The sequence below is a fragment of the Miscanthus floridulus genome, chromosome 9 (genome assembly GCF_019320115.1).
Source record: "Miscanthus floridulus cultivar M001 chromosome 9, ASM1932011v1, whole genome shotgun sequence".
In the NCBI taxonomy this organism is placed as follows: domain Eukaryota; kingdom Viridiplantae; phylum Streptophyta; class Magnoliopsida; order Poales; family Poaceae; genus Miscanthus; species Miscanthus floridulus.
Window position 1 is genome coordinate 134848741 of NC_089588.1, and position 16498 is coordinate 134865238.

A 16498-nucleotide genomic window follows, 5' to 3' on the forward strand; every position below is an offset into this window, starting at 1 on the left:
AAGAAACCATCATCCGAACTAAGTACTTGTTTGGATCCACTAGCTAGTACTAATAGTTATAACAACAACAACAACATAGCATTTCAGTCCCAATCAAGTTGAGGCAGGCTAGAGTTAAACCCACCGAGAGCCCCAAGTCACGGTTCAGGCACTTCAATAGCTGCTTTCCAAGTACTCCTATTCAAACATAGATCTCTAGGTATGTCCCAAGCTTTCAAATATCTTTTTATTGCCTCCCCCATGTCAATTTCAGTCTTCCTCTACCTCTCCTCATATTATTAGCTTGGCTTAGGACTCCACAATGCATTGGTGCCTCTAGAGGTCTCCTTTGGACATGGCCAAACCACCTCAACCGATGTTGGACAAGATTTTCTTCAACTGGTGCTACCTCTAGGCAATCACATATATGATCGTTCCGAACTCGGTCCATTCTTGTACTGGTACTAATTTTAGCGGTTAACTATAGCTACTAATAGTGAACAGTTAAAATTAGTACTAGTACATCCAAACAAACCAACAATAGACCAACTAACTATTAGCTAATAAGAGGTTGCTAACTATTACTCCCACTAGCAGGTTGGGGCTGCTAATCGATACCAACTACTCCCTCCATCCCAAATTGTAAGTCATTCCAAGAATCTTGGAGAGTCAAAACTTCTCAAGTTTGACCAAAATTATAAAAAAAATTACAAAGATTTATGACATCAAATAGGTATACTATAAAAATATAATTAACAAAGAATCTATTGGTACTTAGTTGGTATCATAAATGTTATTATCTTATTATATAAACTTGGTCAAACTTAAAATGCTTTGACTCTCCAAGATTCTTGGAATGACTTATAATTTGGGATGGAGGGAGTACTTATTAGGAACATAAAGGTACGTTCACCCAAACAGCCCACTGCTAATAACTCCCGTCCTATCGGCAACGCCGCGGCGCGACGAGCTCAATTGGGTGGTGTTTGGTGGCACGTACGACTTCGCATACATGGTGACGGTACTCACAGGCGGACGGCCACTGCCGGAGACATGGCACGAGTTCATATGGCGCAGGCAAAAAGGCTGATCGGCTGAGCCACGACCAGGTAATTTCTAGTAATCAGAGGAAATAGGTGTCAGAAACCTGATCGGCTGTTGGACCAGCCAATGGTCAAGAGAAGAGAGCTGGACCGTCTGGGGCCTACAGAAGCAAGCAACGATACAAAGGGTAGCACCAACGGAGCTCAGCATCGTCAAAGGACCAGACGGCCATCCCGGCGGCGGTGAGCTTAGGCTCGAGGCGCGCTCTGCTCGATTCTATCACCCTTCACCCCCTTCTTCTTCCTCTTGTCTACCGAAGTACCCAGATATGTCTTGAACCTTCCAAGAACTAGTTGGCTTTGTTTGTATTTCTGTTGAGTGAATGAGTAATCAGGTTGCTGACAATAGGTTTCGGTTCTGCCTGCTGCGTCCTCCGACAACCACTAGAACAGGGCCCTTGTTTGCTCTCGTGTAGAAGTGTCAATCTTGCCGGTACTCAGTCAGAAGCTTCGATGGATGTGTAGCAGCTAGCAGCAGTACGTGTAAATTTCTTAAACTTCTCCAAGATCAAGAAGTAGAGAAGTGATTCTGTGACCCAAAGTGATTTTTTATGATTCCCCAAGATAAACTCTATACAAAGTGATTATGTGCTTAGAGTGAATCAGAAGAAACTACTTTCAGCACTCTGGCTTCCTACTTTTATTATTTTTATTAAGAATATTTGGCATGTTTCTCGGTAATAATAGTGTTATTTCTCCTCGTTTTATTCTTTCTTATGTTATTTTACTTTCTATATATTTCGTCCTAACCTTGAATGTACTTTTTTTAAACTTTTCTCTTTCTCTCTATGTTACTTCTATTTCAAACATCCCCTATTCGTGCTCTTGTTTCCCCATTATGTTTCTATATTGTGCTTACGTTACGAAGTACTAACTACATTCCAAATTATAAGCCAAAACGCCTTATATTTTTTAATGGAGGGAGTACTGAGTATTCCTACTAATTCACTGAGATTCACTACGGGATACAGTCGTTTCGCCGAGTGCCAGGGGCACTCGGCAATGGCCCAAAAACACTCGGCAACTGCTTTACCGAGTGTAACACACGGCATCTTTTTGTCGGCAAATAGCTATTTGCCGAGTGCTTTTTGTCGAGCACTCGGCAAAGCCTTTGCCGAGTGCCGGAAAAGCACTCGGCAAAGATTCACACTCGGCAAAATGAAAATACGAAAAAACCCAAAAATAATAGCAAAATTTTTCAAAATGTTTTTTTCGGGGGAGGCCGCCACCAGCCAGTGCCCGTCCGTCTTCATCAAAGTCGGTGCATTTTTTGCGCTAAATTTGCGGCTAACGCGGCTGGCGGGATTCGAACTCATTACCTCTCCATCGCGTGTCTGCTGCTCTACCACTGCACTACACTGTCACTTGTGTCTAGATTCCGTTATCTATCCTCATATATTATATTAAACTGAGAGTAAATTGCTTGTTTGAGTACCTAAACGAATTCAAATCAAAAAGTGGTCAACTATAAAGTTTCATAACTTTTCGAGATCTACAATTTTCATTTAGGAAGTTTTTCCATCCGAGGTCGTTTGAAAAATTCGAATGTCAAATTTGAGAGATTCAAACGTAGTTTTGCATGATAAGATTATTTCAAATTAAAAAGTTGTCAACTACATAGTTTCATAACTTTTGGAGATCTACAATTTTCATTTAGGAAGTTTTTCCATCCGAGGTCTTTTGAAAAATTCAAATTTTCAAATTTTCAAATTCAAACGTCGTTTTTGCATGACAAGATGATTTCAAATCAAAATGTTGCCAACTACAAAATTTCATAACTTCTCAAGATCTACAAAGTTTATTTTGGTCATTTGTTCATCCGATATAGTGGTAGTAACATTGTTCATAAATCTTATAAATCTCTCTTCTACTTTCATGAAACTAATATGAGAGATATGAGAGATGTAGATTTTATGAACAACGTTATTGTCGCTTTGTCAAATGAAGAAATGACCAAAATAAACTTTGTAAATCTTGAGAAGTTATACAACTTTGTAGCTGAAAAGTTTTTCATTTGAATTCATTTAGGGCCTCAAAAATTGCTTTGAAAAACTGATTTGCCGAGGGCCAAAAAATGCACACGGCAAAATGCCTCTTTGCAGTGTGCCAAAACAAAGGCACTTGGCAAAATACATCTTTGCCGAGTGCCAGAAAAAGGCACTCGGCAAAGACGCATTTTGCCGTGTGCCGAAAAATAGCACTCGGCAAAATACATATTTGCCGAGTGCCAGAAAAAAGGCACTCGGCAAAGACGCATTTTGTCGAGTGTTTTTTTTTTTTGCCGAGTGTATTTTATTTGGCACTCGGCAAAGACCGTCTTTGCCGAGTGCCCGATAAAATACACTCGGCAAAGCCTCCGGCACTCGGCAAAGTGCCGGTTTCGGTAGTGAGTCACTATTTTTTATTTTAAACATTTTTGTCATGGAGATAATATATTTTTCTCCTAAACCTCGAACATTATTGTTGTGGAACAAATTTCTCATGAATATAAAAACTTTGTCTCGGTGAAGCAAAAACTATTTTCTTCAAAAGCTTGAACGATTTTTGTCATGGAGATAACGTATTTTTTTCTCCTAAACCTCGAACTTTATTGTTGCGTTTGGTACTTTTTGGTACACTCCTAACTCACATGGGAGAAGACGCCAAACTATGACCATGCCACAACATTATTGACTTTGTCCTCCCTGAATACTACTAGACTAGAATAGTTCTGTCCATCACGATGTGCAGCAAAGATGGGTGCGTCCCAACGGAATGGCAATGGTCAAATGATTAGTCAATGCCTCACACCTGCCAAACACTACTACAAAAATTATTTTGTGAGACACTGCCCAAATATTAACGCAGGTGGTCACAAAATCTAACTGTTTTGTAAAATACCTAAGGACTTTCGGAGGTGTATGTTTCATTTACGGAGGTGGTCACAATTGGCTGTCTTGCAAAATTCATTCACGGAGGCAGACATTTTGTTTACGGAGGCGGTCAGGATTGCTCGTTTCGTAAAATCGATTTATGGAGGCGGTCCCTAACATCGATTTATGGAGCCTCCGAAAATGGAGGAGGCCATTTTCGGAGGCAGACCTCTTGGAAGGTCCGCCTCAAGAAATATACATTGAGGCCCAGCAAAGCCCGTATCCAATCCTTTTATCAAGCTTATATATACAACACATAGGGTTTCTCCTCACTTGTCCAACCCTCTCCCGCACATCTCCCGTCACCGCCATCTCTTCCTTCCCCCGTGGTGGTGTACGTGCGCAACCTCCAATCCTGGGCGTAGCCGGTTACCTGGCGGCGGCGCGCGCAGGGCACGTCTGGCTCCCCTAGCGGCGGTGTACGTGGGGCGGGGCCGGCTCACCCGGCGGCGTTGCCCTCCACCACCTCTAGTTCCCGATCTGGCGCTCTCCACCCTCTCCTCCACTCCAGATCTGGCAACGGGAGGTCACGCCTCGGCGGTGGGGAGCGCGCAGGGGTGGCGGCGCATCCAGGTCGAGCTCCACCAATAGCAGGGAGCGCGGCGGCGGCGCGTCCGAATCGAGCTCTCCTGGTGGCGGGGAGTGTGCAGGGGCGGCGACACATCCATATCCAGCTCCCCCGTTGGAGAAGAGCATGCAGGGGCAGCGGCACGTCCGGATCCAGCTCTCCCAGCGGCGTGGAGCGTGCAGACGCGTTCAGATCTAGCTCCCTTGGAGGCGGGTAGCGCACAAGGGCAGTGTCGAGTCGGATCAAGACTGTAATGGTGGCCATATTTGGTAATTCTCCCCATTTGGTAAGATCTGATCTCTCTATTAGTGGCACATGCGATGGTGGTGAGGAGGTTGGCAATGGGGAAAAGGTGCCCAAGAACAACAATGACTAGAAAGTGGAGCTTTCCTTGGGCACCATCACTTGTAGCAAGAGAGTTGTTGCTTGTTGAGGTGCCCAAGCTACCATCAACTGAGGAGAGATCCATGGCGGCACAAGACCTAACATTCCTCTGCTCCAAGGTCGCCTAGTATGGTGGCATGCTTGAGGGGATAGCATCAGGTAGTAAGAAGGTCGGTGATGGATAGAATTTAGACAAAAGATTACTTTGCTAGCTAGAAAATATTGAACCACTGAGACGTCTAGGATAGCAAGATGATGAAATGCTCTTACTTAGGAAGGAAGATGAAAAGTTATTGGTAAGAAATATTTAACTCCTCATGTTAAAAAACTTACAATGTTCGGGTGCATTGAAAATATTTGTTATTATTTATTTAGAATTATATTTTGTTCAATATGTGCTTTACTTAATCAAATGCATAGTTTTTGTCTAACATGATGCAATTTTGTACCATTGGCACCTCAAATGTATTCAAATCATCATCATTTTCTTTAGGTCCTTCAATTGTTTGTTTACCCATGTCATAAGAAGCTTCAAATTGAATGAGCATGAGATCAAGTGCTACTTTTGTTCCCGGACAACTGTCCTTGCACTTGCATATTTTCAAGTGTCTTTGGTAAACAGCCCCCTGTACTTGTAGCCATTCATGGGCAAGGTCGCTATTATAGAATTTCTTGTGGAAAGCACCAAATACCATGGGTAAGTAACCTTGAGTTGAAAATAATTTTGGTGTAACCACAACATCTTTTTGCACTATGAGCAAACGATTCAATCATTTAAATTCTATCATACTCATGTTCATAGGGAAATGATGTTTACTAAGTGAGATGATAGAGAATTTAATATTTTTATGTGTTTAATACGTGTTCAAGTTACATGAATTAGGAAAGAAAGAATGTGTATTTTTGTTCATTAGAAACTAATTTTTATAGTTGTGTAGATATTTTGGATTTTCTTTTACAAGGAATACCTCCAACAGACTCAAAAGTAGTAAAATCTATTTCCAACATTCAAGTTCACCATCATTAATATTTGACATAATGATGGCATCCCTAGAATTTATTGGCAAACAAAATTGGATAGTAAACTATACTTCCCTCTGTGCACCTAGGACATAGTAAGTATGATTTTTCATGTTTTCCGGTCTACATCCATTGCATTTACGTGAACAGCTTTGTATCTTTCCATTTTTACTTGGTTTAGTTCTTGAATGGTATGCTCATATGTGTGGCATAGTCCAGACTTACTTGTCAAAAATTAGAGCAAAGGTTAGATCTATTCCAGACTTACAACAAAGGTGCTTGGCCTAGAAGAAAAGAAAGTCCTATGCAAATGATAGTGCTCTATTCCTTAGTCTTTAAGAGGAAGATTAGATCTATTAAAAACATATTGTGTCTTAATTGTGATTCTATAGGAGATGGTTGGTCTTAGATGGGGATCGCATAATTGTGGTGGTTTTGGAAGGGAAACACAAAAAATTCATCCCGACACAATTTTGGGCGCACAAAGAGAAGGTAGTGCAATGTCTGATTTTTTGTTAATCCAAAGGCCTCTTATGCATTACACTCTGTTTTTTAGCCAGCCACTAATATGTGCTTGATACACTTTTAGGATATACACTTAGGATTGTACAGATCGGACCATATGCAAGATTTTGAAACCAATTCACCACTATACATTGAGCTCAACACTATTTCATCATCCTTTCACGGCCTTGGCTCCCTTGTCAGTGAACTTCACAGATCAATTTACTATCCACTCTTCCTCTCTCATGGCATAATTATCATGCTTTGTTTTCTTTGGTAAGTTTTTATATCCGGGTAATCTTTTTTACCATAACAGGTCTACTCACTATGATGAATGTTGACATATTTCTTGTGGCAAGCACCAAATAGCATGGGTGAGTTACCTTGAGTTGAAAATTATTTAGGTATACCCATAACATCTTTTTGCACTATGAACAAATGGTTCAATCTCATTTGGATTCTATCATACACATGTTCATAGGTAAATGATGTTTACTAAGTGAGATGATAGAGAATTTAATATTTTTCTGTGTTTAATACATGTTCATGTTACATGAACAAGGAAACAAAGAATGTGTGTGTTTGTTCATTAGAAGCTAATTATTACTGTTGTGTAGATATTTTGGATTAGGTTTTTACAAGGAATACCTCCAACATACTCAAAAGTAATAAAATCTATTTTCCAACATTCAAGTTCACCATGATTACTATTTGACATAATGCTGGCACCCCTGGAATTTATTGACAAACAAAATTGGATAGTAAACTATACTTCACTCTGTGCACCTAGAACATATAGTAAGGATGATTTTTCATGTTTTCCAATCTACATCCACCACAATTATGTGAACCCCATCTAGAACATATCCCTATTCTATAATGGCAACAACTTTGATATAGCAAGGAAATGACAATGGCATAATTCTTCTTATGCGCTATGCAACATACAACCATTCAAGGAGCCTTTCCTATCTCCTACAGTACCATTAAAGGTGGGCACAGATCAATGATTCATTCATGTTTCAACTTAATTAACTAAGTTTTTAGTTTGAGTTAGTCAAATTAAAAATAGTTAATTAAGTCGAACTACATGAGATCCATGCCATACCTACTAATAAAGGCACCTTCGCTAAGTCCATTAGCAATTTTCCACAAGTAGATGTGTGCCGATGATACGACCATGAACTCAACTTTATAGAACTAGACCAAGTGGAAGTGGGAAGAGATAGCTAGATTGGAAATGAAATAGATGGGCCTTTTGTAGGTGCAAAGGTAAAGTTCAGTCTGAAATAGGCATAGAAATAGCCATCCATCGCCGTTCAGTGGCACAGTTGTACATGATATATCTCGACGGTGTGTCCGAGTTACCAGGTAACCAAGATCCTCATGCTCTTAGAGCAATGTGGTATTGGTTACCTACTATGGGATACTTCTTACTATTAGAATTTCTAGATCTTAGACGCACCACCAAGCTATATCATGTGCAGCCCTACCACTGAGCAATGGGTGATTGTGCGTAACTCCGGCTAGACTCTGCCTCTGTACAACTGAATTAATGTCTATCTAGTTGATTTCTAGTCTCGATGTATCTTGTTACTTTTACTTGGATTAGTTCTTGAATGATATTCTCATATGTGTGGCATACGTCCATACTTACTTGTCAAAAATTAGAGCATGTACTTACAACAAAGGTGTGTAACACCCTAAAATTTGTATTTTTGAAAATAGGATTAAAATGATTTATTTATGAATTTTTGTGCTCATGAAACATAGGAAAAATAATAATTTTTATTAAATTAAAATACATCATAGGGTTTAGCAACACTGCTGATGCATTCATGCCACTGCATTGGATTTATTGAGATGAGTGGTTTTGACCAAAAATTCAAAATGAATTCAAATGCTTTTGAAATGAGTTGAAAAGTGTTTTCAAATAAAGGAAAACGAAAAAAAAGATACCACTCCCCTCACTCTTTTGGCCCAAAGGCCCTTGGCCTCTCTCTCCCCTTCTCCCCTCTCTTCTGGCCTAGAATCCCAGCAGCCAGCCAGCCCACTCGGCCTCCCATCCCGCAGACCCAGCCAAGCAGGCCACCGGAGCCCAGCTCCTTTCCCCTCACCCGTGGCCCGCTCCACTTTCCCGTCTCCTCTCTCCCCGCGTCCCAGCAAGAGCCAAAGCCCACGCGTGCCTCCTCTCTTCCTCTGTCCAGCTGACGCCTCGGCCTCACTCCCTTTCTCGCTGACGTCCTAGGCCCACTGGTCAGCTCCTTCCCGTTTCTTCCACCTCGTGCCCGAGCGGGACTCCGGTCGTAACCGCACGAGCGGAAGCCCGGTCTGCCTTGGACTCTTGGCGTGAGCGCCACGCCTAGGCCCTATAAAACCAAGCCCTCCGCTTCCGCTTAGCTCCCATGCAATGCCGCTTCGTGCCCTAGCCGCCGTGCTCGCTCCAATCGCCTCGCCCCGAGCTAGCCTAGCGCCGCCGCCTGGATCTCGCTTGTGGAGCTCGACGCTGCCGAGACGCCTCCGCGGCTTCACCGTCGCCCTGATCCCCAACTGAGCTACGCGTGTTGGTAAGGAACATATGAAGCCATATTCCCCTCGCTCTCCTGCTCTCTACTACGTGCACAACCTCGCCATCATTGCCGAGCCGCCATCGCAAGCATCCCACTACCCTTGCGCCCTCACGGCCATCTCCAAGGCCCCCATCGAGTTCGTGAGCTCGAGATACGCATCCCCGTGCCCTCTCTTTGCTCAGCCGTGGCCCGTAGGCCATTTTAGGTGAACTCCGGCGAGGTTGCGCTGTCGCCGGCCATGGCTCCGCCCTGTTTCGGCCGGCAGGCATCTCTCCCTCCCCCTTCGATCTAATCCGAGTCATCCATCTTAGATCCAACGGCTCAGATTAGCCCATACCCCTTCGCCATGGCCTTTTGCAGAAAACCCCTCCAGTTTTTTAAGTATAAACCCGCGGTCCATTGCGTATTTGACAGATTACGTCTTCTTCTTTTAAAAGCGTATTTTGTTCGGTTGACTTCAAAAATACGTTTTCAGTTATTTATAGTTTTGCCACTAGATTTATTTAGGCTATAACTTTGTCGTTTTAACTCTGATTTGACCCGTTCAAGTTGCGTTAGATTCGTAATTGAGTAATCTACATGTTCATCCTACTGTTAAATATATTTTCAACTTTTGAAATTCGAGGTTAGATTTAATCTATTATTTTATTAAAGGAAATCTTGTTTAATTTATAACTTTTTCGTTATAGCTCCGATTAGAGTGCTTTTCGTGTCTGTGTGTTCGTAGTAACGTGTAGAACATATTTCAAACCTTTTTACTTGTTGTTTATTATGTTTGGTGTATTGTTCTAATTTAGATCTATTATTTGCTTCGTGTATGATTACATGGATGCTTGTGTGGTGCTTTATGATCATGTCTAGTCGGTGAGCTTTGCGTTAGTGATATAAAAGAAGTTGGTGGTCCAGAATGATATTCTCATATGTGTGGCATACGTCCATACTTACTTGTCAAAATTAGAGCATGTACTTACAACAAAGGTGCCTGGCCTATAAGAAAAGAAAGTCCTATACAAATGATAGTGCTCTATTTCTTAGTCTTTCAGAGGAAGATTAGATCTATTAAATACATATTGTGTATTAATTGTGATTCTATAGAAGATGGTTGGTCTTAGACGGGGATCACATATATAATTGTGGTGGTTTTGGAATGGAAACACAAAAAATCATCCCTACACAATTTTGGGTGCACAAAGAGAAGGTAGTGCAATGCTAGATTTTTTTTGTTAATCCAAAGGCCTCTTATGCATTACACTCTATTTTTAGCTAGCCAATGATATGTGCTTGATACACTTTTAGGATATATGCTTAGGATTGTACCGATCGGAGCATATGCAAGATTTTGAAACCAAGTCACTACTATAAATTGAGCTCAGCACAATTTCATCATCCTTTCCAGGCCTTGGCTCCCTTGTCAGTGAACTTCACAGGTCAATTTACTATCCATTCTTCCTCTCTCATGGCATAATTATCCTGCTTTGTCTTCTTTGGTAAGTTTTTATAACCTTGTAATCTTTTTTACCATAACAGGTCTACTCACTATGATGAATGTTGAGATATTTCTTGTGGCAGGCACCAAATAGCATGGGTGAGTAACCTTGAGTTGAAAATTATTTTTGTATGTCCACAACATCTTTTTGCGCTATGAAAAAATGGTCCAATCATTTAGATACTATCATACGCATGTTCATAGGTAAATGATGTTTACTAAGTGAGATGATTGAGGATTTAACTTTTTTTCTATGTTTAATACATGTTCATGTTACATGAACAAAGGAAAGAAAGAATGTGTGTGTTTGTTGATTAGAAGCTAATTATTACTGTTGTGTAGATATTTTGGATTAGGTTTTTACAAGGAATATAACTCCAACAGACTCAAAAGTAATAAAATCTATTTTCCAACATTCAAGATCACCATCATTACTATTTGACATAATGCTGGCACCCCTGGAATTTATTGACAAACAAAATTGGATAGTAAACTATACTTCCCTCTATGCATCTAGAACATAGTAAGGATGATTTTTCATGTTTTCCGGTCTACATCCACCTCAATTATGTGAACAGCTTTGTATCTTCTCATTTTTACTTGGTTTAGTTCTTGAATGATATGCTCATATGTGTGGCATACGTCCATACTTACTTGTCGAAAATTAGAGCATGTACTTACAACAAAGGTGCTTGGCCTAGAAGAAAAGAAAGTCCTATACAAATGATAGTGCTCTATTTCTTAGTCTTTAAGAGGAAGATTAGATCTAATTAAAACATATTGTGTCTTAATTGTGATTCTATAGGAGATGGTTGGTCCTAGACGGGGATCACAAAAAATCATCCCTACACAATTTTGGGTGCACAAAGGGAAGGTAGTGCAATGTCAGATTTTTTGTTAATTAATCCAAAGGCCTCTTATGCATTACACTCTGTTTTTTAGCCAGCCATTGATATGTGCTTGATACACTTTTAGGATATATGCTTAGGATTGTACCGATCGAACCATATGCAAGATTCCGAAACCAAGTCACTACTATAAATTTAGTAAACAATATTCCATCATCCTTTCCTGGCCTTAGCTCCCTTGTCAGTGAACTTCACAGGTCAATTTACTATCCATTCATCCTCTCTCATGGCATAATTATCCTGCTTTGTCTTCTTTTGTAAGTTTTTATATCCTTGTAATCTTTTTTACCATAACAGGTCTACTCACTATGATGAATGTTGCGATATTTCTTGTGGGAAACACCAAATAGCATGGGTGAGTTACCTTGAGTTGAAAATTATTTTGGTATACCCACAACATCTTTTTGCTCTATGAACAAATGGTTCAATCATTTAGATTCTACCATACATAGGTTCATAGGTAAATGATATTATTAAGTGAGATGAGAGAATTTAATATTTTTTTCCGTGTTTAATACATGTTCATGTTACATGAACAAGGAAAGAAAGAATGTGTGTGTTTGTTCATTAGAAGCTAATTATTACTTTTGTGTAGATATTTTGGATTAGGTTTTTTACAAGGTATACCTCCAACATACTAAAAATAATAAAATCTATTTTCCAACATTCAAGTTCACCATCATTACTATTTGACATAGTGTTGGCACCCCTAGAATTTATTGACAAACAAAATTGGATAATAAACTATACTTCCCTATGTGCACCTAGAACATATAGTAAGGATGACTTTTCTTATTTTCCAATCTACATCCTCCACAATTATGTGAACCCCATCTAGAACATGTTCCTATTCTACAATGGCAATAACTTTGATATAGCAAGGAAATGAAAATGGCATCATTCTTCTTATGTGCTATGCAACATACAACAATTCAAGGAGCCTTTCCTATCTCCTACAGTACTATTAAAGGTGGGCACAGATCAAGGATTCATTCTTGTTTCAACTTAATTAACTAAGCTTTTAGTTTGAGTTACTCAAATTAAAAATTGTTAATTAAGTCGAACTACATTAGATCCATGCCATACCTACTAATAAAGGCACCTTCGCAAAGTCCATTAGCAATTTTCCTCGAGTAGATGTGTACCGATGTTACAACCATGAACTCAACATTATACAACTAGACCAAGTGGAAGTGGGAAGAGATAGCTTGATCAGAAATGAAATAGATGGGCCTTTTGTAGGTGCAGAGGTAAAGTTTAGTCTGAAATAGGCATAGGCATAGCCATCCATCGCCGTTCAGTGGCACAGTTGCACATGATATATCTCGGCGGTGTGTCTGAGTTAGCAGGTATCCAAGATCCTCATGCTCTTAGAGCAATGTGGTCATGGTTACTGTCGACGAAATACATCCGGCAGTCTACCGAGGGGTATGCCCACAGTAGTAGATGAATCGGTGGAGGTGCGCGTGAGGGAACCAGATGGTGACACAAAATGCAAGAGACAGCGATTAGGCAGGTTCAGGCCATCGGCTTGACGTAATACCCTACGTCCTGTGTCTTTGTGGATTGTCTTATGAGAGATTGGATGCCTTAGGCTAAGCCTAGGATCCATATAAGGATATCGACTAGGGGACTCCCGCCCCTCCTTATATACTCTAGAGAGGTAGGGTTACAAGAAAAATATCCTATTTGGTATTACAATATCTTTTTGTAGCCATGCGGCGCACGCCGACCAGTGCCGTGCGCCGCACGCCTTCATATTGTGGGCTGGGCCACCTCTGATGGTGCGGCCCATGTCTTGTCCTGTGGGTACCGAGGGTCATACCCCCACAGCTAGTCCCCGAGCACCTTGTATCCGCAGGGCAACACCGTCTTGAGTTCGTCCGAGCTGTCCAACTTGTTGCTGATCACCAGGAGCTAGCTTCCGACTAGTTTAACTGGGAGCCGAGATGTTGAAGCAAGCGTCCGAGCAGTGTGAACAAGCGTCCGAGTTGTTGAGACCAGCGTCCGAGCTATTAAAGTGGGTGCCCGAGCACTTGAGACAGGCGTCCGACTAGTTTAACTGGGCGCCGAGCTCGGACTCACTCGAAGCTAAGGTTTGCCATAAGGATATAAGGAGCTCAAGTAAAAAAATTTGAAGCCTTCGCCTTAGATGAAGTGTGTCCACTTGCCTTAGGCGAAAAAGAGACTTTTAGAGCCGAGCGTAGATCATGACTTAGTCATGCAGGAAAACATTGAGTCCTAGAGACAAGCACATTCACCGCAAGGTGAAGTGTGCCCACTTAGTCCCCGAGCCTGGCCGTTGGTGAAGTATTCACATGGTACCAGGGTCCAAAACAGTAGACTTCAGGTGTCAAACCAGTCCCCAGCTTAGCCGAGAAAAAGAAGTGTAAAAATAGTACAGTCATCGCGAGATGACGTGTACGCACGTAGTCCCCGAGACTGCTAGAAGATTGAGAAGAAATCTTGTAGCAGGATCAAAAAATTTTAATGAAAGCTTGCCAACATCATCTGTCATGTACTTATCAAGACCTCGGACGTGCTACCCAAGATTAGCACCCTGATCCGAATGGCATGGAGCAACTTGATAGCACACCGATGAGACGTAGCAAGATTCGACCACCAAGGAAGTCCCCAGCTTAGTTGACGACGCTTGCACAAAGAATCTGGACTGCAAGGAGTCCCCAATTTAGCTAGCGATGCTTGAACGAATAATCCGAACGCCGACGAGTGCCCAGCTTAGCTGGCGAGCCCCCAGTGTAGCTGACGATGAAGGGATGAACAGTTTGATCAGCGGGTTGGCGAAGAATCGAGCACCGAGCAGCTTAACCAACTGGTTGGCGATGAAGTGAGCGCCGAGTAGAAGTGAGCGCCGAACAGTCCTACCAACTGGTCGGTGATGAAGTCCATAAACGTAGCGGTCCGACCAGTTGATCGGCGGAGAAAGCAGCGGCAAAGCTTGCCGAAGACGTCGACCAGTTCGATGAGGGACGAGACAATGTCCAGTAGATTAGGAAAAAAACTTATATTTGACTGCTGTGTAAAAGTGCTTGGCAGCTTTTGGTGAACACTTAGCGTTGTGGTGCGTTTTGTGTTTATATTTAATATAAACCATCCGAGCAGTTTGTGTGTAGTTGAGCCTCCAGCCTTAGCTAGCCTGTTAACCGTAACGCGGAGCGCGGAGTCCGTGTGCGTGTAGGAAGAACAAAGCGTCGCCAAGGAGCCGCTGCAGGCCACCCATAACGCAGAGGGCAGACGCTCGTACACGTGTAGGGAGAAGCCGGAGACAGGGCCGTCTCTGGAAATATCCAGAGCGTCAACATGACTGCTCGGAAATTTGCCTTAGGCATAGTTTGCATGTCATCTTTAAGATGGTATACATGGAAATTAAATGGAGTATCTTAAAGATACTAAACATGGAGAATGACTGAAGAAATAATAATTGGAGAAGCACCGAGAAGAAAATTGTATTAAATATGTATACAGGAAGGGTACTTATCTTTAGTCAGAATGGCTGGTCGGCGGCGTATGACGTTATCTAGTCGGCGTCGATGAAATTGCCCGGACCTCGAGCTTTCTGGCCTATCGTCATGGCGGCGGGCGTGGTCGTCATAGTGCCGTTCTTCGCGGCGATCATCATTGCGACGCAGCATGGCTCACTTACGACTTGGGCGGCTCGTTTGATGGCTCGGGCGACTCACTTGGCAGCTCGTTTAGCGGCTCGGACGGCTTTTTTGACGGCTCGGACAGCTCGCTTGATGGCTGGTACGTAGTTGATCTCGTTTGTCGGCTCGCTTGACATATAGTTGGCCAAACGGGCCGCCCGGCACGGCACTAGCACGGGCACGGCCAGGCACGGCACGGCCAAGCACGGCACTACGCGGCACGGTAGACTAGCCGTGCCGTGCCTGTTAGTGCCGCTGTGCCGAGGTGCCGGCCCAGGCACGGCACTATCAGGTCTTAGCCGTGTCGTGCCGTGTCACTAGGCACGGCGGCCCAGCAGTGCCGCCGCTTGCTGGGGCTACGCCGTCGTGTCACGCGCATCCGCTCGCGCGCTGGAGCCACGTTGAGCCCGCATCCTCCCTGCCGGATCCGCCGGCGTGCTCGTGCTCGCTGGATCCATCGCCAGCAGACTCCTCTGCGCCGGATCCGCCGCCAGTAGACTTCTCCACGCCAGATCCGCCTCCAGCAGACTGCTCCGCGCCAGATCCGCCGACGGGCTCGTGCTTGCCGGATCCTCCACCAGCGGACTCCTCCTCGCCGGATCCGCCACCGGAGAGCTCCTCCCCGCCGGATCCGCGGCGCGGCGGGCTCGTGCTTGCCGGATCCGCCACCAACGGACTCCTTCTCGCTGGATCCGCCACCGAAGAGCTCCTCCTCGCCGGATCCGCCATCGGAGAGCTCCTCCCCGCCAGATCCGCCACCAGCAGACTCCACCTCACCGGATCCGCGCCAGGAGATGGATAGAGAGAGGTCGTCGCGCCGCCGCCGCGTCTTGCACTTGCGGCCGCCACACCGCCACGCCGAGGCTGTCTCGCCGCCGCATCGTCGCGCCGCCGTTGCCGCGCCCGGCCAGCTCCCCCACGCGGCCACGCCGAGGAAGACGCCAGGGCTGAGATGCGAGGAGATAGGAGGAGGAGGAGGAGCGGGACACGACCTCGAGGATCTGGCCATGGAGACGGGATGTGAGGAGGAGCGTCGTGGGGAGTCGGGGAGAAGACGGGATTGGGAGGAGGAGCCGTTGCTGGACATGCTGGCTGGTGGAGTGTTGGGAAATATCTGAGCTAGGGTTTGGATGTGCTTATATACTCTCATCCAACGCCTAGAACACATCCTGAGATCATCCAATGGCTAGAAAAGATCGGGCCATATCGTGCTGGCCCATTAACCGTGCCGTGCCCGTGCCGGCACTGCGGGCCGAACCTACGGCCAGGCACGGCCCTACATCGTGCTCGTGCCGGCACTAGCACTATAGGCCTCGTGCCCGTGCCGTGTTAGTGCCGTGCTTTTTTGGACCGGGCCCGTGCCGGCCCATCATGCCTGGCCCATTTGGACATCTATAGC

At 43.9% G+C, this 16498-nt stretch overlaps 1 protein-coding gene across 1 annotated transcript; it reads right to left on the reverse strand.

The window, feature by feature from the left end:
• Positions 1–15468: 15468 nt before the first annotated feature.
• On the reverse strand, positions 15469–15828 carry LOC136481018 (GPI-anchored hemophore cfmA-like). The gene has a single exon (XM_066478409.1). The coding sequence runs from the start codon at positions 15826–15828 to the stop codon at positions 15469–15471; it is 360 nt and encodes a 119-aa protein (XP_066334506.1).
• Between the last annotated feature and the right edge of the window lie 670 nt (positions 15829–16498).